Raw genomic sequence first — 25,045 nt, 5'->3', positions numbered from 1 at the left:
TTTGAAGATTTGGTTCCACTTAATTTTCTGTTGGTCTTTTTTATTTTCCAAATGATACTGTCTTATCTGGAAACCTGGCATTGCTTGATTAGGTAGAGGCATCTTTGTCCAACATACATTGACTTCCCAATCCACTGTCTACAGTGAATTTTAATGCATAAGCTAGTGAATAAACATTTTGAGGTATTGCCTTTTTTTGGGAGGGGGGTGGCTATTGCATTTTGAGATGTTTGTCAGTTGTATTATTTAATTATTTTAATATTTTATTGGATTTTAGCCTCATTTTGTAAAAATGAGCAGGGTACAAAAACAGTGATTTTAGTGATGAGATATATAGGTCTCATTTTAATTTTAATACACTTGAGACAAAGGTGAAAATTATCAGGTGTCAGTGTTCAGCCTCATCATACTTCACCTGATGGGCTGTAATTCAAGTGTGAAGGAAATAAACAATCAAAAGGTATGCATACATTGCTAGGAATAAATTGGTAAAGATTATATTTAAAAGATGTGAGAGTTGGACTATAAAGAAAGCTGAGTGCCAAAGAATTGATGCTTTTGAAGTGTGGTATTGGAGAAGACTCTTGAGAGTCCCTTGGACTGCATGGAGATCCAACCAGTCCATCCTAAAGGAAATGAATCATGAATATTCATTGGAAGGACTGATGCTGAAGCTAAAACTCCAATTTGGCCATCTGATGCAAAGAACTGACTCATTTGAAAAGACTCTGATGCTGGGAAAGATTGAAGGCAGGAGGAGAAGGGGGTGACAGAGGATGAGATGGTTGGATGGCATCACCAACTCGATGGATGTGAGTTTAAATAAGCTCTGGGAGTTGGTGATGGACAGGGAAGCCTGGCATGCTGCAGTCCATGGGGTCACAAAGAGTCGAATGTGACTGAGTGAGTGAACTGACTGGCTGGCTGATATTCAAAAGGCAAGAAATAGAGATTTTATATAAGTATTGTTAAATTTCAATATGTAATTCCTTTTGCCCATCATTTAATTTTTTTACATATATGACACTTTATACTTTCCCAAATATTCACCATATACACATTTTCAGGGATACGTATGAAGCAAAAGTAGAGTATAACCTGACGCATTATATAAGATGATACTTTCATAATGATACTAAGTTAAAATATATCCACATTCATGTTTTTAAGAAAATAGAGATACTAAGGTGAGTGAAGCAAGGTCACTCAGTTGTGTCCGACTCTTTGTGATCCCATGGACTGTAGTCTACTTGGCTTCTCTGTCCATGGGATTTTTCAGGCAAGAGTACTGGAGTGGGTTGCCATTTCCTTCTCCAGGGGATTTTCCTGACCCAGGGATCGAACCCAGGTCTCCTGCATTGCAGGCAGACGCTTTACCCTCTGAGCCAGTAGGGAAGCAGGTACTCAGGTACTGAGATACTAAGAAGATTTTTTATTCTGGGAGTTTTTCCAACAAAGAAGACTTGTTCAGTGTATGCTTTCTTTTTAAAAACAAAAAAGATGATTATTAACCTTTTCAAATAAAACCTTTAAATATACTTTGGAAATTCTCAGAAGGAATGAAAGTACTAAGATTCCATTACATTCTTGACTTTCCAATTCATTTTGGATTCATAAGAGTTTTTATCAATGAAAGGACTGGTGATTTTAATACTACATAAATTTACTCAGTGTGCTGAGTGGAATAGTTCAGTTTGAGGAATAGTGACCTTACTTTCCTTATGCTCATATCCCTCCCTAGTGGGAGGTTTAAAGTGTTAGGAATATATATAAACTCAGATCAGTAGGGTACCCCTTAGCTTATGTAAGAATCCCACACTCAATTAATCAGAATAGCTTTCCTTAACATTCAAGATAAAAAAAAAAAAGTATATTTTCAATTTTCAGTGAATTGAAATACAATAATGTGGCCTTAACTTTAAAACTCTTAAACATGTATACCATATGTACTATATATTATACTATTTATATGTATTTATATGCACACATTATACTATTAGTGAAGTTAACATCACAGTCATTGTAAATGCTAATAGTAACTGACTTGTACTTCACCGATCCATAATTACCACTTATTATTTGTAGCATAATAATTTGTGTGCATGTTTTATACTTCAATTTAGAGTGTAAGCTTCTGTGTTCTTGGGAAAAAAGGATTTAGTATATCATGTGTTCTCAAAGAATGTTTGTGAATTAATAAAGGAATAACAACAATCATAATAAAATTTTGGGGTGATTATTAAAAAAAGCTCTAGTAAACCTAATTTTGCCTTACTTTGATGATTCAGAAGGCTATTGATATCTTATAAATCCTTAACATTTTAAACATATTTTATGATTTTTGACTATAGTTTTAGTAAGTATAGAGAATTAAGCTAAATCCATCACTATTACGAGTTGCTTTAGAAAGATTTTCCCTGATAAAATCTTTTGCCTGTAAAAATACAGACTATGCCCCAACTTCCCAAGTGCAATTTACTGGTTGTTGAAATTATGTATAGACAAGAATCTATTATTTTAAAGGATTTTGTACTTATTGGTCAATGAGCTTACCAAATTTACTTGAAGTAGAGGTATGGTTTTATTTTTTTCTTGTCTGTGCTGCATGGTGGGATCTTAGCTCTCCAGCTAGGGATTGAACTTGGGCCACAGCGGTGAAACTCAGAACCCTAACCACTAGGCCTCTCAGGGACCTCTTAGATTATGCCCAAGGAGAGAAAGAAAGGTAAATAAGTAAATAGTATTAAATATTATAGTTGTTGTGGCAAAAGCCTAAAGTACAGTTGGGTCACAGAGGAGGAATTGGATGATTATACCAGAGGACTGAGATGGAAGAAAAAGCACCATACAGGCTGCTGATTAAAAAACAAACGATGGGGAAAGATGTTCTGGGAAGAGGAAGAAGAGCAAGAACAGAAGGGATAAAAGAAGATGGCAGTTTGGTACTATAGGGGCTTGGGTTGTCTGGTGGGGGTTTGGTGAGAATTGAAACCAGGGACCAGATCATGGAGGGACTTAAATATCATATTATGTATTTGGGGCTTTATTTCAGCAGCAAGGAGGAGATTCTTGCAGGGTTTTGCAGAGGGTGTTACCTGATCATTCTGGAAGGAATATAGAAGATCAGGTTGATGAGAGGAAACTGGTTCAGACTAGAGATGACGCAGCCTGAGTTAAGGCAGTAGCAGTGGAAATAGACAGGGAGGGTGTTAAGGACGTGTATCTGGCAGGACTTAGTGACTGGCTGTGTGGGAGTTGAGGAGGATGAAAAGGGAGAAATTTAGTGTAATTTCCAGGCTTCTGTTTTAGGCTACTGTGTGCTGAGTAGTGCCATTTACAAGGATGGGAAATATAGGAAGAAGAGTAGTTTGGGAGGTGGGAGAGGAAAGAGAACTTGGTTATTTTAGACATAATTCATTCAATCAAGTCCTATGGGATGTTCCAGTGCATTTATTTATTAGCAATTAATTGTGTCCTGCTGTGGAATTCAGAAGGGAGGTCTGTGCTAAAGGTGTTGCCATCAGGGAGGGAAATCACTGATGTAAAGGGGATTGTTCAGGCAGTACTTCAGGATAGCAAGTGCAGTAAATAGCATGTTAGGCTTATTGTGGAAATTAAACAAAGGATGTCAGTGTTCATGTCAGGTTATCTGAGCCCATTTCTTAGAAGGCAGAAACACTTTGGAGAAAGAGTTTTCCTTAAGTGGTACCTTTCATTACTGCTAGTTACTTTGGGCATAATCGCTCTCTCTCTTTTTTTGAAAAACTAGGCTCTGCTCATATCTGTAGTTTGATTATGATGCCTTAAAAAATGCTGAAGTGTAAAAATGGCTAAAGTGCCTAGATTCCAACAAGGGACATCAGCTTCTGTAGTCAGTAAGTTCTTCCTGGTTTGAATTGTCTAAAGGTATTACTTTTTAGTCATGTTTGGATAATTCTATAATATGTTACAAGTGAAGCAACAATCTATGTCATGAACTTTTAAAGTTAGGAAGGGATAAGTCTGGTGTAAAATACAGGTATTTTACAAGTAGCAGTGTAAATAGAGTAGCAAGAGAAACTTTTCCTCTGGGATGAGGAAGGTTGTTGATTCATTTCCATGATAGTAGCTGCTAAGCAGTCTTGGGCAGCCTGGAATTTAGATACATTGGGGCTTGAGTCAGAACACTAACATCAAGTTGTAAAGTATATTATTTTATTCCTTTTGAGATAGATTAAAACAAATTTCTTAACCCCGTGCTGTGGATATTAATATTGTCGTGATTTATGTAGTTTATTGATGGACACTTTTACGACAGGATTTATGAAGCTGGATCTGAGAACAATACGGCAGTTGTGGCAGTAGAAACTCACACAATACACAAAATTGAAGAAGGGATTGGTAAGTCCTTTTGTTGTTCTAGTACTTTTTTTTTAACCACACTTTGAGGCATGTGAAGCCCTCTGCAGTTGGAAGCGCAGAGTCGTAACCACTGGACCCCCAGGGAAGCCTTGTTCTGGAACTTTTAACCTTAGCCTCCTTGGTTGAGATTTCTTGCTTTTTGTGCCTGATTTCCCCTTCCCGTCCCCCCACACCTCACTACCCAATGTGCTCTACTGGTGCTGTAGCCATCAATTCGATGATGGTACATCAAGAGACACTGCGATCTGCTAGGGCTATCAGTTGATGTTTAACGTTAGTTTGCTAGGGTTACTGAAAAGACTTCTCATCAGTAGAAATCTGTTAAAGAAATTGGAGTCTCAAGGTTGGTGTCTGTCATTAGGGAAGTTGCTGATGAGGTGCTGATTGGAAGGCAGAGTGGAAAGAAACTGAAGAGGAACTCTGAAATTAGTCAGACTTGGTGTTTGAATCCCATATTCTCACTTAGGTGTATAACCTTGGAAAATCCCTTCATGTTTCTGAGTCCCATACAGGTACATAGGAAACCATGACCGCCTCACAGGATTGTTTTAAGAATTAAAAAAGATTGAACCTGTAAAAACACATGGCACAGTGTCTGGCACATTTCTTCCAGAAGATTCCTAAACAATACGAATCACTGTGAACTGTTAGCCCCTCAGAGGAACCAGGAGACTAGAGCTGTTGAATTAAACTTTAAAGAAGAGTGTTTGATAAATAACTGATATTTTTTCCATTTGCAAGATGCAAGCACTATAGAAGCAAATGAGGATATGGAAATTGCTTACCCCATAACTTGTGGGGAGAGCAAAGCCATTCTCCTTTGGAAGAAGTTTGTATGTCCAGGAATAAATGTAAAGTGTGTCAAGGTAATTGTCTTTTCTCCTTGCTGGGGTCTATTTTGGGGCTCCTTGTTTTCAAAGGGTATGGTTTTAGAACCTCTTCTTCCCCACCATTTCAGTGTTCTTAATTTTGTAGCGTCCCTTTGTGTCACAGTTTAAAAGAAAAAAAAGGACTCTGGAGTGATACTGACCTGGGTTCATGTCCCACCAGAATACAAGTCTTTTGAGAGCTGAGAATTTGTCTGTCTTCTTCACCATTGTATCCTTAGCACTTGGACTAGTGCTCTGAATATTTATCAGTAAATATTTTGTTGAATGAATGGAGTCTCAACTCTATCACTAGTTAGGTGACCTTGGTCAGGTAATATTTCAGAGCTTCATATGTTAAAATACAAATAATTATACATACATACGCACACAGTAAGGTTGTTGGAAGGTGAAATGGTATATGTAAAATGCCTTATACTAGTGTGTAGTTTGGCAGAATTTCTTCAAAATTATTACTGATGAAAATAATCTTCATGAGAGCACAATGTGGAAATAATTGCTTATTCTGTCTCCGCTGGTAGCCACAGCTCTACCCATAGGTAGTAGGCACCGTCAGTAGCATCATCTTGGAATCATTAAGGATTACAGAGTTTTGAGGCTCTGCAGTGCTGTTGGTTTCTACCATCCTTTTTCTTTCTACCAGATCCTGAATCTTGTCATCAGGGCTGGATAGATAACTTCAGTTTATTTTAATAGCCTTTGCAATATCAAAACCATCTGCTTGATTCAGGACACAAATGGATTTTATATCCTAATCAATATATTAACACCAGGACAGGGCCAGAGAAGGATCACCTCCTCTAGCACAATAGGATGGGAAGATAGAGAATACAGGCTATGATGAGAGATGTCATCTGGGTATTGTTTTGTTTGTAACAAATAGAGTTATGTCTTTCTTTCCCTCATGGCCTGCCTAAATTAATGTTGGATTATTTTGGACTTTTCCTTTTACATTAGTTCAATGATCAGTTGATCAGCCCCAAGCATTTTGTTCATCTGGCTGGCAAATCCACCTTGAAGGACTGGAAGAGAGCTATTCGTCTGGGTGGAATCATGCTCAGGTGAGCTCTAATAGCAAATTCACACCTTTGAAGTGACTGTGGGGTACTTAATCATGGTAGAATCCAGAGAATCCAGTCTTTCCTCTCCAACTTGAATTTTTATTCTGTCTGAAGGATTGGCTTGAACGATCCATGTATTATTTGACCTTCATCAACTTGTTCTTAAAATCCCTGTGAGAGAAGGAAAATTGAATTAAATCGACTCCTTCCAGCATCTAGGGCAAATTCTTGTGATGTCACAAAGCTGGGTAGGATCGTCTCTGTGCAGAGAAGCTCAGGAGTAGATGACAGTCTCGCTTGAGATCACTCAGCATAGGTGGAGCTAAGCCTGGTGCTAAGAAAGAGTGGCTACCATGGAGATGTAGGCTGACGGACAAATTCTGGGATAATCTGGTAAAGCAGAAGGGTGCTGTTCATAAGAAACAGTTATGCACAATGAATGCAATCCTTTTCGTCATTGTGCCATAGAAATAAACGTTATTTTTTTTAATGCAAATAGTTTTTTAAAAAATTATTTATTTCTTTGTGGCTGTGTGCTGGGTTTTTGTTGCTGCCATGTGCTTTTGCTAGTTGCAGTGAGTGGGGCCTACTCTCTAGTTTCGGTGCACAGGCTTCTCATTGCAGAGCATGGGCTCTATGGTGTGCAGGTTTTGGTAGTCATGACATGTGGGCTCACTAGCTGTGGCTCGTGGGCTCTAGAGTACAGGCTCACTAGTTGTGCTGCATGTGCTTATTTGCCCTGAAGCATGTGGGATCTTCCAGGACCAGGGATTGAACCCGTGTCCCCTGCATTGCAAGGTGAATTCTTAACCACTGGACCTCCAGGGAAGCCCAGAAATTAGAATGTGTAATATTCTCACCACATCTGTTTTTGCAGCAAGTTTATCATAATTTCATCCCCTACCCATAAAATTAACATTATTTTCTATCAGTAGCAGTCACCTATTGATAGAAAATTTTAAAATGTGGTCAAGAATTAAAAGTTCTCCGCAGAACATGTATCAAGAGCCTTAAAAGCCTCTTACTCTTTGTCTTCAATTTTTTAAGGAATCTGTCTAAAGAAAAATCTACAGTACTTATAGAGATTAAAGTATAATGGGGTTTATTGCAACATAATTCAGGATAGTGAAAATTACAGTCTGGTTTAATACACAGTCAAGGTAATGGCACCCCACTCCAGTACTCTTGCCTGGAAAATCCCATGGACGGAGGAGACTGGAAGGCTGCAGTCCATGGCGTCGCTGAAGGTCGGACACGACTAAGCGACTTCACTTTCACTTTTCACTTTCATGCAATGGAGAAGGAAATGGCAACCCACTCCAGTTTTCTTGCCTGGAGAATCCCAGGGACGGGGGAGCCTGGTGGGCTGCCATCTATGGGGTCGCACAGAGTCAGCCATGACTGAAGTGACTTAGCAGCAAGGTGTATCTGAAGTAAATTATGGCTCATCTAAATATATGGGTTTATACATTAAAATATTCCTAAAGATTTTTTACGTGGAAAATTGCTTATAATGTAAAAAAGAAAACAAAATGGACTATCAGTTAATTTAGTTGTTTTAAAAAATATATAGGTAAGTAAATTTAGTGGAAGAACATATGCTAAAATGTTGACATTATCTTTGTTTTTTTTGACATTATCTTTGTGTTGGGGTTTTTTTTTTTTTAAGGAGCAATTGTTTTCTTTATAATTTTCTGTATTTTCCAGAGGAAATGTTAATTTTTTTCTTCATGTGTTATCTGTATAGTCAGAGGCATAATTTTGAAAAACTCACTCCAGATCATTTGTATGTGTTAATTATTAGTTGAATGAAATTGGAGGTGAATACCTTTAACTTTTCTTGTTGTTCTTGGGTTGTTTTATTTGCCGAGATAAATAAGCATATGCCAACTCTCCCCAAATATAAAAGACCCAGAGTGCCTAAAAAATCTTCAGCGAAAGCCAAGTAACATTATAACATAGAGTTTACTCTAATTAAAATATCCTATGGTTTTGCTCCTAGCCTATAATAACAATGTCTTGTGAATCTAGTTATAAGGACATTTTATAGTGGGGGTTTAGTGTAATCAGCTTTGCTCTGTATTTATAGGAGAGTTATTTCTTTTTTTTTTTTCAAAGGAAAGACATGTGCTGAAGTTTTATGTCTCCAGAAGTGGCAACAGATCTTGCTGGTCTACAAGTACTAACATTTCAGAATCTAACCACAAAATTTGAATCCGCCTGTGCCTTTTCTCAATTGTGCTGGGATATGAGTTAGTCTTTTCCCCTTTAGGGTTTGGTTTCAATGAGATTCTATGGGGAAATTTAGCTAGTGTCACAATTATATGTCTAAAACTTAGTGATAACGGGAAATAAAAGAGAGTACTCATAATGAGTAGACTAGGGAGGGAAGAGGAGTGCTTGTACATGTGGGCAGGACCATGAACATTTTATTGCCCCAGTTAGAATTTTTGCGACCTAAGGACTTGAATACTATTAGGTTTCACTAATACATAGAACGGACTCCGCAACTTTGTCTCTGTCCCCTCCCTGTACGTGAAGTACAGGCTGAACTGGTACTTCTTGTCTCTCTTTGCACAGGAAAATGATGGACTCCGGACAGATTGATTTTTACCAACATGACAAGGTTTGCTCCAATACCTGCAGAAGCACCAAATTTGATCTTCTTATCAGCAGTGCAAGAGCTCCAGTGCCAGGACAGCAGACAAGTGTGGTGCAGACGCCCACATCGGCCGATGGTAGGGGGTAGGAAACCACCTGAAAACCCATTGTGTTGCTCAGTAGTACTTTTCCCCTCGTTCTCTTTTGTGTTTTTAATTCTCATGAGTGGTTGATGGAAGATATGGTAATCTTGGGTAGGAGTCTACGCTTTAGAAAGAACTCTGTTTTCTCCCAAATGATTCCTACTGGCCAGTCCTCCTTCCTTGTTTCTGTATTACAATGCATGGTAAACATTAGAAAGGGGATTCATATGAGTTTATTTAACAGTTTACTTTGGTGCCAGTGCTGCTTGGTATATCTTTGAAATTAGATTGTTTTGAAAATCCCTGGCAATTCTGATGGTCAAGGCAGGCGACTGGATTTAGAATGGTGAATGGTTTTCAGCTGTTGAACTGAGAAGTCTCAAAAACAGTGTGTCATTGACTGGGCTGGACTCTGGAGACTCTGCTGTGAGAGTCAAAGAGCTCTGTCTGGGAGGAATCCAGATAAACAAGCTGAGACATCTTCACAAATGAGATAGGGTGTGCACACACTTCAGTATTGTTGAGTTTGGAATGAGGGCTCTCTAGGAAATTTGAGGTTATTATTAAGGATTTAGTTGAGCTGGAAACTTAGCGCAGCTAAAGTTCTTAGAATGTGTCTAAACTACTTCCAGGAGACTTAAAAATATGCCTGACAGAGACACAGAATGCAGTGTAAGGAAGGCACTGTGCTTTAAAAATGACTTCGCAAGGTTTCTTTTGGTCAACCCTAAGGTTCTGATCCCAACCTAACTGCTGGATGAGTAGAAGCCAAATCTCACTGAGTTTCTTTTGGGAAAGTATAAAATATCTAGCAGTGTGAATATTTGGTGGTATGACACTTTGACTTGAGAAGTGAAAAATGCTGTGAAATTATCTACTTTCTTTTTATTTTGCTGAACCTTCTTGATCATCTATATTGATATTTTGCTTGTTTACTGATATCCTTCACAGTGGAGAATCCACATTTTATATTTCTGTCTGGATCAGTTTGATTTTTCTCAATTCTCTTTGTTTAAAACCTTAATATTAAATCGATAGCAATAGGTTTTTCCTCTGTGAATCTGCTATTCATGGATCTCTTACCTGATTTTTTTTTTTTTTTTTTTTTTTGGTCTCATTTATCTTGCTTTCTCTTACATCAGCTGATAAGTAAGTTATAGCAACTTCACATATTCTAGATGGTTAGTATCAAATACACTTGGAGTAGGGCTCTTGACTAAGCACCATAATTTTCTTTTTCAATTATTTCAAGTCCTCCTCATCCTCACTAAGTCTGGGTACAGCCTGGCAATCATGCCTACCTTCTGTCTCTTTCAAAAATACAATTGCTCAGATTGCTCTTTTGTGATTTTGTAAGTTATCTTTCACTTTCTATTCAGAGTAAGAAGAAAGCATTTTCTGCAAGGCAGGTTTTCTTTAGGAAAGCCAGTGTTCATCCTGGCTTACCTAGGATTCTAGTTTTTAATATAGGGACCTGCAGACAAAAGGCCATAAGTTAAATAGCAGGATCTCTGGCTGTCTGAGAAAGGATAGCTGTGACTTTTTCATAAAATTCACTGGCCTTCCCTTTAATGCACTGCTTTTAGGTAGCATCACACAGATTGCCATCTCAGAAGAGAGCATGGAAGAGGCAGGGCTGGAATGGAACTCGGCTCTCACTGCTGCTGTCACCATGGCCACAGAGGAGGGCGTGAAGAAAGACTCAGAGGAAATTTCAGGTACTATCTATGGCGCGCAGATTTCTTGCAAGGTTTTGTAATTCTTATCACCATTATGATTATGGACACAGAAAGGCTCTTCATTACTTGTGCTGATCTTTCTTATGCATATTAATACTAATTATAGCTGCAAACATCTTATTTGAATCCATGTAACAGCCTTGCAAAGTTAGATTTTATGAAGAAATTGAGATTCAGAAATGTTTAGTACGTTGCCTAAGACCAATCACACAACTGGTATCAGAGCTGAATTCAGCTGTTTCGCTCTGGAGTCCATCTTCTTATGCTGCCACACTGATTCCAACTTTGGCACATTCGTTAGATAAACCAAACTGCAAGATTTTAGAAGAAAAAATTAGCAAGCAGGTGGTGTAGATGATGATTAATGGTGATTCACTTAAAGGGGACAGGAGAAGCTTTATATCGTCTTTCATTAATTCATTTAACAAATGTTTATCGCTGCCTGTTTTTAGCTGGCACTGTTGCTTGATCTAGATAGAAAGATAAAAAGACATAACCTCTGCCCTCAGGGAGCTTATACCCCCACCTATTCAACTATTTCATTTTGGTGTTTTTAAGTATAGGATTAGAGGGAGTATGTCTTTAATTTATTTATTATTTAACTTTTGAAATATTATATATTAAAAGTGAAAAGTGCAAGTGTTAGTCACTCAGTTGCATCTGACTCTCTGCAACCCCATGGACTGTAGCCCACCAGGCTCCTCTCTCATAGAATTCTCCAGGCAAGAATACTGGAGTGGGTTGCTGTTTCCTACTCCAGGGGATCTTCCCAACCCAGGAGATGAGAATGGCTACCCACTCCAGTATTATTATCTTTAAATTATTTAAATAAATGTTTTAGTATTTAATATTTAATTTAATACTTTTATTGAAGGAAGATACCCATTCCCTGTAGCCAGAGGTATGACCCAGTGAGGTAATTATCACAGTTACCTGGAGTCCAAATAGTTATGTACCAACTCAAGGTGGCAGCTGGTGTTCCAAAAGCTTCTTTTCTTCTTCCAGAAATGCCTGAATAAGAAATCATTGGAATTCTCTGGTGGCCTAGTGGTTAGTATTCTGGGCTTTCACTGCTAGGGCCTGGGTTCAATTCCTGGTCAGGGAACTGATCCCATGAAGCCACACAGCATGGAAAAAAATTTTTTTTTGAACTTAACATTGTAGAGCTATACCTAAGCATATGTAGCATCCCTTATTTGTGTGCTCAGTTGTATCCAACTCTTTGTGACCCCATGAACTATAACCCACAAGACTCTTCTGTCCATGGAGTTTTCCAGGCAAGAATACTGGAGTGGGTTGGGACTTCCTCCTCCAGGGGATCTTCCAGACCCAGGGAATCTTCCAGACCCAGGGAATCTTCCAGACCCAGGGATCAAACCCATGTCTCCTGTATTACAGGCAGATTCTTTACCACTGAGCCACCTGGGAAGCCTAAGTATATGTAGCATCCCTTATTTGCCTTCTGTCTTATCCTTTTTTGCCAGAGGACACTTTGATGTTCTGGAAAGGAATAGCTGATGTTGGACTGATGGAAGAGGTTGTCTGCAATATACAGAAGGAAATAGAGGAGCTACTTAGGGGAGTTCAGCAGCGGCTCATCCAGGCTCCCTTCCAGGTCACAGGTAAACATACTAATCCTAACGATAGTGGTCTTTATTAAACAGTAACAATTGTAGGCAGACGTTATTAGCCTCATGAAACACTGAGGTACAGGTATTATTATCCTCATTTTACAGATTAGGAAATTAAGGATCATAAAACAGTAAGTTACTATACAAAGTTCATAACTGTAAATTTTAACTGTAAAATATTTTTTTTTTAAATTGAGGTGTAGTTGATTTATAATATTGTGTTAGTTTTAGGTGTACAGCAAAATGATTCAGTTTTGTGTGTGTGTATATATTTATATATATTTAGATTATTTTCCATTATAAGTTATTAGAAGATACTGAATATAGTTCCCTGTGCTATACAGTAGATCACTGTTGCTTATGTATTTTATATGTAGTAGTGTATATCTCTTAATCCCATACTCCTACTTTATCCCTCCCCCACTTCCCATGGGGGAAATAGTAACCATAAACATGTTTTCTATGTCTGTGAGTTTGTTTCTATTTTGTAAATAAATTCATTTGTATTATTTTGTTAGGTTATATATATTTTTATATATATATAATATATATATAAATACATATTTTGTTATATATATTTATATATATAATATAAATACAAATATTTATATTTGTATAAATAATATTATATAATATTTGTCTTTGGCTTCACTTAGTATGATATTCTCTAGGTCCATCTGTGTTCCTGCAGATGGCAATATTTTCTTTTGTTATGACTAAGTTATATTTCATTGGATATATATACCACATCTTCTCTATCCATTTACCTGCCAACGGACACTTAGGTTGCTTCCATGTCTTGATTGCTACAAATTGTAAATTGCTACTGTAAACATTGGAGTCCATATATCTTTTCAAACTGGAATTTTCATCATTTCCGAATATATGCCCAGGAGTGGGATTGCTGGATCATATGTGGTAGCTCTGTTTTTAGCATACCTTGGTTTTAAACTCAGGTTTGGCATTGCTTTTTCCACAGGTAATTTTTGCCTTTGTAAATGGTGCCAGAAAGCAGTCTCTCTGTCTCTCTCTCAATATAGATATAAATAGATATATAGAGTTTGAAAATTGAAGAAATCCGCCTGTCTTAGACAATTCTCGTATTCTGTTAGTTTAAGGCTCCCAGAACTATTGTGTGCATTTATAAGTGTTTCTGCATACTTACAGGGTACTTGCTGTCATGCACAATGTAAAATGTTTTAATCATCTGATACAAAAGGGCTCATTATGAGGTCTCATAAGCTTGTATGTTTAGTTAAGTCTGTCCTTAGATTTGTTAGATGTGTATTGTTACCTCTTTATGACTCATATACTATGTGTAAGGAAGTCAGGAAGTGTTAGTTGCTCAGTTGTGTCCCACTCTTTATGACCCCATGGACTGCAGCCCTCCAGGCTCCTCTATCCAAGGAATTCTCCAGGCAAGAATACTAGAATGGGTTGCCATTTCCTTCTCCAGGGGAATCTTCCTGACCCAGGGATCAAACTGGGGTTTCCTGCATTGCAGTTAGATTCTTTACCATTTAAGCTTCCAGGGAAGCCCCTGGTATTTACATTATGTAAATACACTTAAACTTTACAGCAGAATCTTTTTTTTATGATTGGAGGTTGTTTTTTTTTTAAGGCAACTAATATAAAAAACAGGGGTGATTCTTTTAGACAGGGTGGTCAAAGAAGCCCCCTCTAAGCAGGTGGCATTTGAGTAGAAATCTGAATTGAAGGAGATAGCCATGTGACAGACTGGGAGAAGGAACACTCCAGGCAGAGGGGACAAAGATCTTGATATGACAGTAAACTGAGTGGGTTCAAAGAATTAGAGGAGTGCTGACATATGGCTCCAGTGGACTGTTAATGGAAACAGTGATGGGTGATGAAGTTGGACAGAAGCAGGGGGGACATTTTGGATAAGCTTTGGTCAGATAAAACCCAAAGATAAAACTTTGGGTTTTATTTTAAGGTGACATTAAGCCATCATAGTGATTTTGAGCAGGAGAGTAAAATGATCAGGTTTATTTTTATTTTTAAAAGATCACTGTGGTTGCTGTGGGAAGAATAGATTATATGGGGCAAGAATAGAAACAAGAAGACCACTTAGAGTACTTCCCTGGTGGTCCAGTGACTAAGACTGTGATCTCCTAATGCAGGGGGCCCAGGTTCGATCCTTGGTCAGGAAACTAGATCCCACATGCTGCAGCTAAGAGTTCGAATGCTGCAACTAAAGATCCTGCATACTGCAACTAAGACCCAGCACAGCCAAATAAATAAATAAATAGTTCAAAAAAGAAGACCAGTTGGAAGACTCTTGAAGGAGTTAGTTCAGGCAAGAGACGATGGTAGTGTGAATTAAGTGGGTAGTGGTAGACCTGGGAAGAAATGATCATACTGGGGATATGTTTTGAATGTGGAACTGACAGGTCTTGCTGATGGATTAGATGTCAGGTAAAAAAGAAAGAAATCCAGGATAACTAATGTATTTTTTGTCTGAACTGTGAGTGGTGGCAAAATTTCTTGAGATGAAGACTGCTAGGATAGGAAATCAAAATTGACTTTTGACTTTTAAATTGAGATGCTTATGAGGACTTCAGATGGAGATGTCACTTGACTAAACAGAAGTATGAATCTGTAATGTAGGAAAGAGATCTGGGCTGGATAGCTACATGTGGGAGTTCTTAGCATGTCTATGATACTTAAAACTATGAAACAGGACTCAATATGCCAGCAAATTTGGAAAACTCAGCAGTGGCCACAGGACTCCAAAAGGTCAGTTTTCATTCCAATCCCAAGGAAAGGCAATGTCAAAGAATGTTCAAACTACTGCACAATTGCACTCATCTCACACGCTAGCAAAGTAATTCTCATAATTCCCCAAGCTAGACTTCAACAGTATGTGAACTGAGAACTTGCAGATATTCAAGCTGGATTTAGAAAAGGCAGAGGAACCAGAGATCAAACTGCCAACATCCATTGGATCATTGAAAAAGCAAGAGAATTCCAGAAAAACATCTACTTCTGATTCATTGATTATCCTAAAGCCTTTGATTACGTGGATCACAACCAACTGGAAAATTCTTCAAGATATGGGAATACCAGACCACCTTACCAGCCTCCTGAAAACCTGTATGCAGGTCAAAAAACAACAGTTAGACTTAGACATGGAACAACAGACAGGTTCCAAATCGGGAAAGGAGTACATCAAGGCTGTATATTGTCACCCTGCTTATTTAACTTACGTATGTGCAGAGTACATCATGCAAAATGCCAGCCTGATGAAGCATAAGCTGGAATCAAGATTGCTGGGAGAAATATCAACAACCACAGATATTCAGATGACACCACCCTTATGGCAGAAAGTGAGGAGGAACTAAAGAGCCTCTTAATGAAAATGAAATAGGTGAGTGAAAAAGCTGGCTTAAAACTCAGTATTCAAAATTCTAAGATCATGGCATCCGTTTTCATCACGTCATGGCAAATAGATGGGGAAATAATGGAAGCAATGACAGACTTTCTTTTCTTGAGCTCCAAAATCACTGCAGATGGTGACTGCAGCCATGTAATTAAAAGACACTTGCTCCTTGGAAGAAAAGCTATGACCAACCTAAACAGCATATTAAAAAGCAGAGACATTACTTTGCCAACAGAGGTCTATCTAGTCAAAGCTGTGGTTTTTCCAGTGGTCATGTATGGACATAAGAGTTGGACCATAAAGAAAGCTGAGTGCCAAAAAATTGATGCTTTTGCTTTGTGATGTTGGAGAAGACTCTTAAAAGTCCCTTGGACTGCAAAGAGATCAAACCAGTCCATCCTAAAGGAAGTCAGTCCTGAGTATTCATTGGAAGGACTGATGCTGAACCTCCAATACTTTGGCCACCTGATGTGAAGAACTGACTCACTGGAAAAGACCGTGATGTTGGAAAAGATTGAAGGCAGGAGAAGGGGATGACAGGATGAGATGGTTGGATGGCATCACCGACTCAATGGACATGAGTCTGAGCAAGCTCCAGGAGTTGGTGAAGGACAGGGAAGCCTGGTGTGCTGCAGTCTGTGGGGTTGCAAAGAGTCAAACATGACTGAGCAACTGAATGAACTAAACTGATGAAACTGGATGAGATGACTGTGGAAGAGAGCTAGCTATAGGTAGAGAAGTGGTCTGAGTTAATAACAGCTCAGTTAGTAACAGCTCTTTCAAGAAGCTTTGTTTAAAGGGGCATAAGGATAATACTATTAATAATAATAAATGCCCATGTTTGGCAATTAACATATGATATTTCAAACCTTCATATCTATTTTGCAGAGTAAGTATTATTAGTCCCATTTGTTTCAAATGAAAAAACTGAGGAGTGAAATGACTTACCCAAGGTCACACAGACAGGAAACATCAAAACCAAGATTCAGACTTAGCTCTGCTTAGTAGATGACCATGTTTTCTTTTTCTTTCTTTTTTGTGCCATACCACACAACATGTGGGATCTTAGTTCCCCGGCCAGGGATCAAACCTGTGCCTTCTGCATTGGAAGGCAGAGTCTTAACCACTGGACTGCCAGGCGAGTCCAGAATGACCATGTTTTTCTAAACCAAGTCAGAACCTATACCCAGATGCAAGATTTTTTCCCTTATTTTTGTATTTATTTATATGGAGAGATGTATAAAGATATAACAATTAAATAAAAATTAGTTACACATGTGATAAATCTTTTTTACTTAATATTCATTTCTTTGTATTTATTCTTTGGTTGCACCAGGTCTTAGTTGAGGCATGTGGGGCAGGGATCAAACCCAGGCCCCCCTGCAATGGGAGTGCAGAGTCCCAGCCACAGGACCACCAGGGATGCCCTGTGATAAATCTTTGTTTTTTTGAAAATGCAATTAGCATTCTAATTTCTGAATTGTTTTATATTTATAAGTAGCATAGTAGGGAGTTTGTGGAGCATTTCTGTTTTAACTGGACAGACCTATTTTGTTTTAAATAGATGCTGCTGTTCTTAACAATGTAGCACATACATTTGGCCTAATGGACACAGTTAAGAAGGTTTTGGACAACAGGAAGAACCAAGTAGAACAGGGAGAAGAGCAGTTTCTCTATACTCTCACAGGTATGTATAGCTTCTCTCTTTTCTTTGGTGATATACTAACATCATCGAGTCTTGGCATTTCTTTGTTGTCTTCTGTTGGGACTGGACTGGCTTTTTCCTTCCTTCCTTCTTTTCCTCCCTCTCTCCCTCGCTCCTGCCTTTTCTGTTTTCTTCCTTCTCTGTCTTTCTTTCTTTCAAATCACATAGTATTAGATTTGGCTTTTTCTTTGTACACAGTCCTGGGTGAGGTGGAATCAGGTCAAGCAGAGAAGTACAAAAGGAAAGAAAAGAAAACTAGCAATATGATCCTCCTTTTATATCTTTGAAGGATGAAGATGTCTGCTAGATTGCTCCATTAGCCCAGTAATATAAGTGGCAGAAGAATAAAGCTGACCCTTGTCTTTTTTACATTATTAATACTCAGTTGGTTGATAGATACACATTTTGCACTTCCCTTATTTCTGGTAATCAGAAATTATGAGCATATATATAATTTAACCCTTTAAATAAGTATTGGGTTGGCCAAAAAGTTCATTTGGGTTTTTCTGCATGATCTTATGGAAAAACCTGAACAAATTTTTTGGCCAACCCAGTGCTTTGTGCTGGTCTCCAAGCTAGATTTTAGAAATATAATGTTGAGTGAGGTAATCTCAGTCTCTTGAGGGCTTTCAAGGAACTCAAGGGAAAGCAGACTTAGAAATATGTGCAAAAAGTAGTTCTGTAGCAGAGGCATATGGAAGGTATGGTGGTAGAACAAAGGGAATTATCATTTATTGTCAGGGAATATTTAACAGGAGGATTCCTACGTGGTGTTTCTTGGTTTCTTCTCTAATTACAGTACAGGAAGTAGCAGTTTCTAATCTAGCTACAAATTAGTATAACTTTCATTAGGTTCCAACAAAGGAGAGACTTTTGGAGTTGCACCTGTTGGCAGGGGAGAAGCATTTGGAGTAGCCAGGGCAGGGCTAGTAAGAAAATTTTGAAATATTTTATGTTGTTCTAATTGGGCCTTTTGTAAAGTTTTATCATCTAATTCATATTCATGCAATAAGCGTTCTGTCTGTTGTTGAATATTAGGAGGGTTAGAATTTACCTTGAAATGGCCAGAAATCAATTGGAATATTTTTTCCTTGCTTGGTGGCTCGTCTAACATTTTCTTTGATCTAGTGCCAAATTTCTAAATCAAAACTGCCTTTATCAGGGAACCAAGGATTACATTTAACCAGTGTTTGAAAGTAAGCCTCTATTCATTGGCCCGAAACCAAAAGTCCCTGAGCTTTAAACAAATGGTGAAGTAAAGTAGAGAAATGATGGGGCTTTCCAGCTGTATAGCCCGTGTTTTAGTACTTATTGACCTCAATAGGTCCCAACCTCAATAGGTCCTGAGTCCCTCAGCCATTTGACCCGCATCTTAATACTTACCAACCTCAATAGGTCCTGAGTCCCTCCGACCGAAATGCCACGTACACCAGTGTCCCTGTTCGGGCGCCACTTGTTGGGGTCCTTTAATGGACCGGGACCTGGTGGTCTGGAGGCAACAATAAGAAAGTGAAAGAGAGAAAGAGGCTAATACTCCCTGGTTTACGCAGAAAACCAATAAAGTCCTTGACACAGGACTTGGTCTCTCACGAAGGCACCGGGCACCCTCTCGATGGGGGGTGAAGGCACAGGGCACCTTCTCTAGTGAGTCTTAGAAGCCTGGGCAGGAGAGTGAGCAAGACGGGTCTCTGTGGTCCGAGGAATCAGCTGAAGAGAGAGAGAGAAAGAAAGAAAGACACGGGGACCCAAGCTCTCATGGAGCAAAGGTGCTATAATGATTTTTCTGTGAGTATATATAGGCCGTAGTACAAGAAGTTTCTTTCGTCAGTGATGAAGATCAGAAAATCAAATGTACAGTAACCGTTACCAAGGGAACAAGGGATGATGATGGTCACAAGGTCAGGAGACAATCCATATCTCAAGAAAGGGAATCGAGACTAAGCAGTTTTGTTGTAAAGAGAATGTTTACTAAAGGCGATTCAAGCCTGTCTCACACAATGACCTCAGTTCCTGGGAGCAGCGTGCTGTTCCACCTAAAAAGAAACAAAGGACTTGTGAGAAACAGCACGTAGGAATCCTCCTGTTAAACATTCCCTGACAATTTATATCCAGAGAAAAGTCATGAGAAGCTTTCGAAATAAGGTACAAAGCAAGTTAGAGGTATAGATTATCAATCTTATATGATGTAGAATATAGTCAGTTGGGAAAACAAAAGGCAAGAAAGATCATTTGGTAAGAGAAGAACAATTTAGGTTGTTTTAAACTTATTTTTATGTCCAGTTTATATTTTAAATTCAGTTTACCAAGTATTCTCAGAGATCCCCCTTTTCATTTCATCTTCCTAGGGATATTATAGGCTGTTATCCTGATTTTACAGATAACCCAGTAAAGGGAGAGAGAGAGTAAATGATTTGCTGGGATCACATCACTCCTTGACAGTGAAGCCCAGGGTAGCACTGTCTTCTTTCAGACTGGTAGAACAGTCTGAAAGATGGTTTTTGTTAGAAATGTAGGCTTCTGGTTCCTTGTCCATATATTTTAGTTATAACCACAATATACATAAAGTTGTGTTTTCTGCTTTTTTCACTATGATATACTAATATTTTTTCAAGTTCCTACACAGTATTTTACCTCGACATTTTTCTAGGGATGAATTTAAATTTTCAAAATTTTCTTCAAAGGCTTATTTATTGTAGTGAACTTATATGAATATAATATTTCTTCTTATGTCCTTTTAAACTACTTCATGGAAGTTTCCTGGTGGTCTAGTGGTTAGGATTCTAGGCTTTCAATGCCGTGACCCAGGTTCAATCCCTGGTTGGGGAACTGAGATCCTGTAAGCCGTGAGGCCCCCCAAAAATAAAGAAATAAGCTACTTCACAGGACTAAGCTTGAGGCTAAATGGTATTGATATTTGTTTATGGAGTTCTGTGACCTATTATCAAATTTCCGAGTAGATTATACCAATTTAGTTCACAAGTTTGAGCTCCCAACATTGGGTGTTGTTTTTTATAGTACACTCTGATTTAACTTTTTTTTAAAACTATACATTTAATTGATATCTTGTTTAGGTTCATGTTTCTTTGATTACCACCAAAGATGGGGAAAAAATGTAGTATCTTATAACCTTTAAAAGACAGCGTTGTAAAATTTTTGACTATGTTCTTTATCCCTACGAATTAGCGGCTTAGTATACATGCATGCACATACACACTCTTTTATTCCAAGCAGGGAATTGACTTGCTCTTGGTGTCGCACAGGAAGAATAGTGCTCTTCGGGTGTAACTGGTTATTTATTGGATGTATATCAGGTGCTAAGCAGCAGAGAAGTTCTGCTGTAGAATCAGACTCACCAGTAGTCATCAAGGTTGGATTAGACCCTTGGGAGAGGGATAGTGATAGGTGTATTGGGGTGGGAAGGCCACCAAATTGACTATCAGAAGACTTTTGTTTTGGCCCAAGCTCTGTGACCTTAAATAAATAGCTTTACTTCTCTGGATCTCTGTCAAAATGAATATGTTAGAACTCTAAGACCTCCTTCAGTATTGTAATTCTTAGGGACTTCCTTTGTAGCTTTGTGTAGACTTCTCTGGGGCTGATGGTAGATTAAAGCCATCTGGGTCACTAGCAAGTGATCCTGTCTTGAAGGACAGTTTGGAAATCACTGTTTTTCAGAGTGGCCATTGTAGCTCCTTTGTAGGTCCATGGCAACTGCAAAGGGATTGTACAGATATTATTTTCATCTGTAGGCAGGGCATATATAAACTACTAGACCAAATGGAGACTTCTTCGGTTTGCATTTTGGTGACAGGTGGCAAAATGCCACAGGAGCTTCTAGAGTTGAGCTGTAGTAGGGTCACAGTATGGCAAGATTCTGAATTATCACCTTGCCTATAATCACACAATGAAATATAATAACTGGTGGAGTTGTAAAGATCCAGTCTGGTTCCTTCTTCAGAATGATAACATGACTTGCCTAAGGCTGCTGCTGCTGCTGCTAAGTCGCTTCAGTCGTGTCTGACTCTGTGCGACCCCATAGATGGCAGCCCACCAGGCTTCCCGGTCCCTGGGATTCTCCTGGCAAGAACACTGGAGTGGGTTGCCATTTCCTTCTCCAATGCATGCAAGTGAAAAGTGAAAGTGAAGTCACTAAATAGTAGCAAAACCAGGACAAGACCCCAGGTCTCCTCACTCCTAGTTTACTGTTCCCAAGATTACGCTTCTCTCTACACAAAGTCTGTCTTTTTTCCATAGACTTGGAACGCCAGTTGGAAGAACAGAAGAAGCAAGCCCAGGATCACAGGCTGAAATCCCAGACAGTTCAAAATGTGGTACTGATGCCTGTGAGCACTCCTAAGCCTCCCAAAAGGCCCCGGCTCCAGCGGCCAGCCTCCACCACTGTCCTGAGCCCTTCTCCTCCTGTCCACCAGCCTCAGTTCACAGTCATCTCACCCATCACCATCACACCAGTGGGTCAGTCATTTTCCATGGGCAATATTCCAGTGGCCACCCTCAGCCAGGGCTCCAGTCCTGTGACTGTCCACACACTGCCTTCTGGCCCTCAGCTCTTCCGTTATGCCACAGTGGTCTCCTCAGCCAAGAGCAGCTCACCAGACACAGTGACCATCCACCCTTCGTCTAGCTTGGCACTGCTGAGCTCCACCGCCATGCAGGATGGGAGTACCCTGGGCAACATGACCACCATGGTGAGCCCTGTGGAGCTGGTGGCCATGGAGTCTGGCCTAACCTCGGCCATCCAGGCAGTTGAAAGCACCTCAGAGGATGGGCAGACCATCATTGAGATTGACCCAGCCCCAGACCCAGAGGCCGAGGATACTGAGGGCAAAGCAGTCATTTTGGAGACCGAACTGAGGACTGAGGAGAAAGTCGTGGCTGAGATGGAAGAACACCAGCATCAAGTCCACAATGTGGAGATTGTGGTCTTAGAAGATTAACTGGGGGTCTTGGGGCCAGGAGATATGTTTTGGTTTGGAATTTTAATTATTTGTTTATTTTTATCATTGTCCCACTCATTTCCACATAGGATCCTTTTTTTTTTTTTAAAAAAAAACAAGATCTCATTGTTGTAACTGAACATGTCGGGTCCCTTCCAGCCCCTCTCTGAAAAATGGACAAAACAAGCTGCCCTTCTGGAAGTTGAGAGTAGGTCATTCAATGTCCTAACCGTCTTACATCAAGAGAGTTATTTCTTTGAGGGGAGGCATCAAGATAACCCGAAACCCTCTCCAGAAGTCACTTTCCAGGCTGGTCTCTCTGTGTATACACGTGGTTTTAGTCTCATAAGGTGCATTGACCAAACCAGGGAACACAGATCTGACCCTGAAGGCAACCCACTCACACATGGATGCAAAAGTATACTTGATGTTGTATCCTGAAACAAGCCCTCAGAGGCCAGTGCAAAACCCCCAAACAAAAGTGAGTTGACTCTGCTTACAGGGGAAGATAACAAACTAGCAGAAGCTTAAAAAGGGAAGTGCTTTGGCCAGGATGGGGCAAGGAAATTATCTTACTTCCAGAAGTGCTACTGATGCCTCTTGCTGTCTCTGAGGGTTACCACCATGGGTGCCGTTTTGAGGCAAGGCCAGTGTTAAGCGGAAGGGTACATTTTCACCAAGCAGGTGGCGTCAGGGACCTGCAGCTTGGCAGAGATAAGAATCCAGAGATGTCACAGCTGTGGTTTGGGGCTAAGGCTTACCTTGCAGCCGCTCTGTCAAAGCACTTACCCTCCAGGTCCATTCATTTGCAAACTGTGGTGTGGTATAAAATTGCTCTGGTCCTTAGACTGTGGCTGTTCTGGGCGGGTGGGGCTCCAAGGCCATCATTTTTATTGCATGACTCCAGGAGCAGGAGATTTCCTCTTCCAGACCAACTGCCCTTTTTTGCAGGGCCCTTTCTTGACTTTGGAACCAAAAGTAGCCACTCCTTTGGTGCTTCCTCTTGTTTTCCCCTGTATCCCTGAATGGTTAATGGCATCTGTCTCCTGGATCCCACGCTCTTCAGCTTTTTGGCTGATTCAGAGAACAGTGACAGGTGGCTGCCTGCCTTCATCCCCTTTTAGATTCATTTCTACCATTTATACCACAGATGTTTCTGTGAGATATTGAGCTCATAAAAGACCCTTAGGTTTGGCAGGGAGGACTCAACACCCCAGCCTATCAAGTAGATGTCTCCTGAGCAAGCTGGACTTCCTGGGAAAGAAGCATTGTCTGCAGCATTATATTATAGGAAATGTACCAGGAATGTAATCATAATGTCTTTGGGTGGGGAGGGGGTATTTTGTTTTGTTCTTTTTTTAATGTTTTTGTATATTTGGAGCTGGGCCCATTTTCTGTGCTGTGATTCTTTCTCTTTGACCATCTTCAGTGTTTGGGGCAAGAGTGGACCCTGGTTTTTATTTCTAAAGAATGCATTGTTTACTGCACTAGGAAAAATGTAGGGAAACTGCAGACCATTTAAAGGAAAAGTAGGTCAAAAAAGAAAGCACACATCTTAGGAGTGGGAGGTCTTTTTTTTTTTTTTTAATTAAAAACAAAACTTTGACCTGTAGTTTCCTTCTTTTTTTTTGAAGGCACCCACCTGAAGCTATGTTTCTTCCAACGGAAGTTGGAAACCCTGTTGTTAAGCAAGTGAAAACTGCGTTCTGCCATCCCTCCGATAGCTGTGTATAGCTAGAGAAGCCCTCTGATTTGGAAGGGTCAATCTTAAAAGGCTTAAGGGTGAAATTTCTGAATCCCATGCAGTTTTGATTTTCAGCTTTAAGATTGTCCGGGGTTTTGTTTTTCTTTTCAGAATAGTCAATAGACAGAGCAATCAATTTAGAACAAAGCTTTGGCCCTTAATATATCTTTAGTGAGGAAAATGACTTTTATTTCTTGCTTCTTTAGATTTTCTTTTGGTACATAAACAAAATTTCTGCCTAAGTCTAAAACTACTACTTGAACCTAGAAAGGCACATGTCATCCCTCATGTGGTTTTTAAGGACACTTTTCTCTTTGCCAGAGACAACAGGCTTAACTCTGGACAGAGGAGGAGCCCTAGAGAACACCTACATGCTAGCTTAGGTTCCTTTCTTATTTCAGAGATGTTGGTACTGTTTTAAAGTAGTGTGAGCATCATGCTTCCTAAGTCAAGAGATCGCCTCCTAAAGACAGAGCCTGTTTCTTTTCACTCTCTGAATATTCCACCTGGTGGAAATACATGAGCTATGTTGTTTTCCTGGTCTTCCAATAGCCTGTCGTTATTGCTCAGTGCTATGTACCTGTTGTTGAATGTGGGTTTCCTCGTAGCCCTGGTCTAAATGAGCTCAGATGGGGTGAGACACACGCAAGGCACTGCTGTGTGCACAAGCAGTTGCAGTGAATCATTCCTCAGGCTGAGCTTCCAGTAGCCATCTATCTTTCTGTTCCCTCACTAAGTGAATGTTTGTAAGTGTCACCTATGTGCCAGGCTTTGTGCT

General features: G+C 39.5%; 1 protein-coding gene across 4 annotated transcripts in view; it reads left to right on the top strand.

The window, feature by feature from the left end:
• The window catches only part of GMEB1 (glucocorticoid modulatory element binding protein 1), a 35,115-nt gene extending 10,297 nt beyond the window's left edge, over positions 1 to 24,818 (top strand). For all 4 annotated transcript variants that reach the window (XM_070775101.1, XM_070775111.1, XM_019979835.2 and 1 more), the window contains exons 3-10: positions 4,298 to 4,380; positions 5,143 to 5,267; positions 6,246 to 6,349; positions 8,930 to 9,087; positions 10,680 to 10,811; positions 12,317 to 12,454; positions 17,428 to 17,550; positions 21,823 to 24,818. In XM_070775101.1, the coding sequence (XP_070631202.1) occupies positions 4,298 to 4,380; positions 5,143 to 5,267; positions 6,246 to 6,349; positions 8,930 to 9,087; positions 10,680 to 10,811; positions 12,317 to 12,454; positions 17,428 to 17,550; positions 21,823 to 22,523 (1,564 nt within the window). In that variant the 3' untranslated portion in view covers positions 22,524 to 24,818. The remainder of the gene's footprint in view (positions 1 to 4,297; positions 4,381 to 5,142; positions 5,268 to 6,245; positions 6,350 to 8,929; positions 9,088 to 10,679; positions 10,812 to 12,316; positions 12,455 to 17,427; positions 17,551 to 21,822) is intronic.
• Positions 24,819 to 25,045: the final 227 nt, after the last annotated feature.

The sequence above is a fragment of the Bos indicus genome, chromosome 2 (assembly GCF_029378745.1).
Source record: "Bos indicus isolate NIAB-ARS_2022 breed Sahiwal x Tharparkar chromosome 2, NIAB-ARS_B.indTharparkar_mat_pri_1.0, whole genome shotgun sequence".
Lineage (NCBI taxonomy): Eukaryota > Metazoa > Chordata > Mammalia > Artiodactyla > Bovidae > Bos > Bos indicus.
Note: the sequence above shows the minus strand (reverse complement) of the source record. Positions and strands in the feature narration are given on the sequence as shown.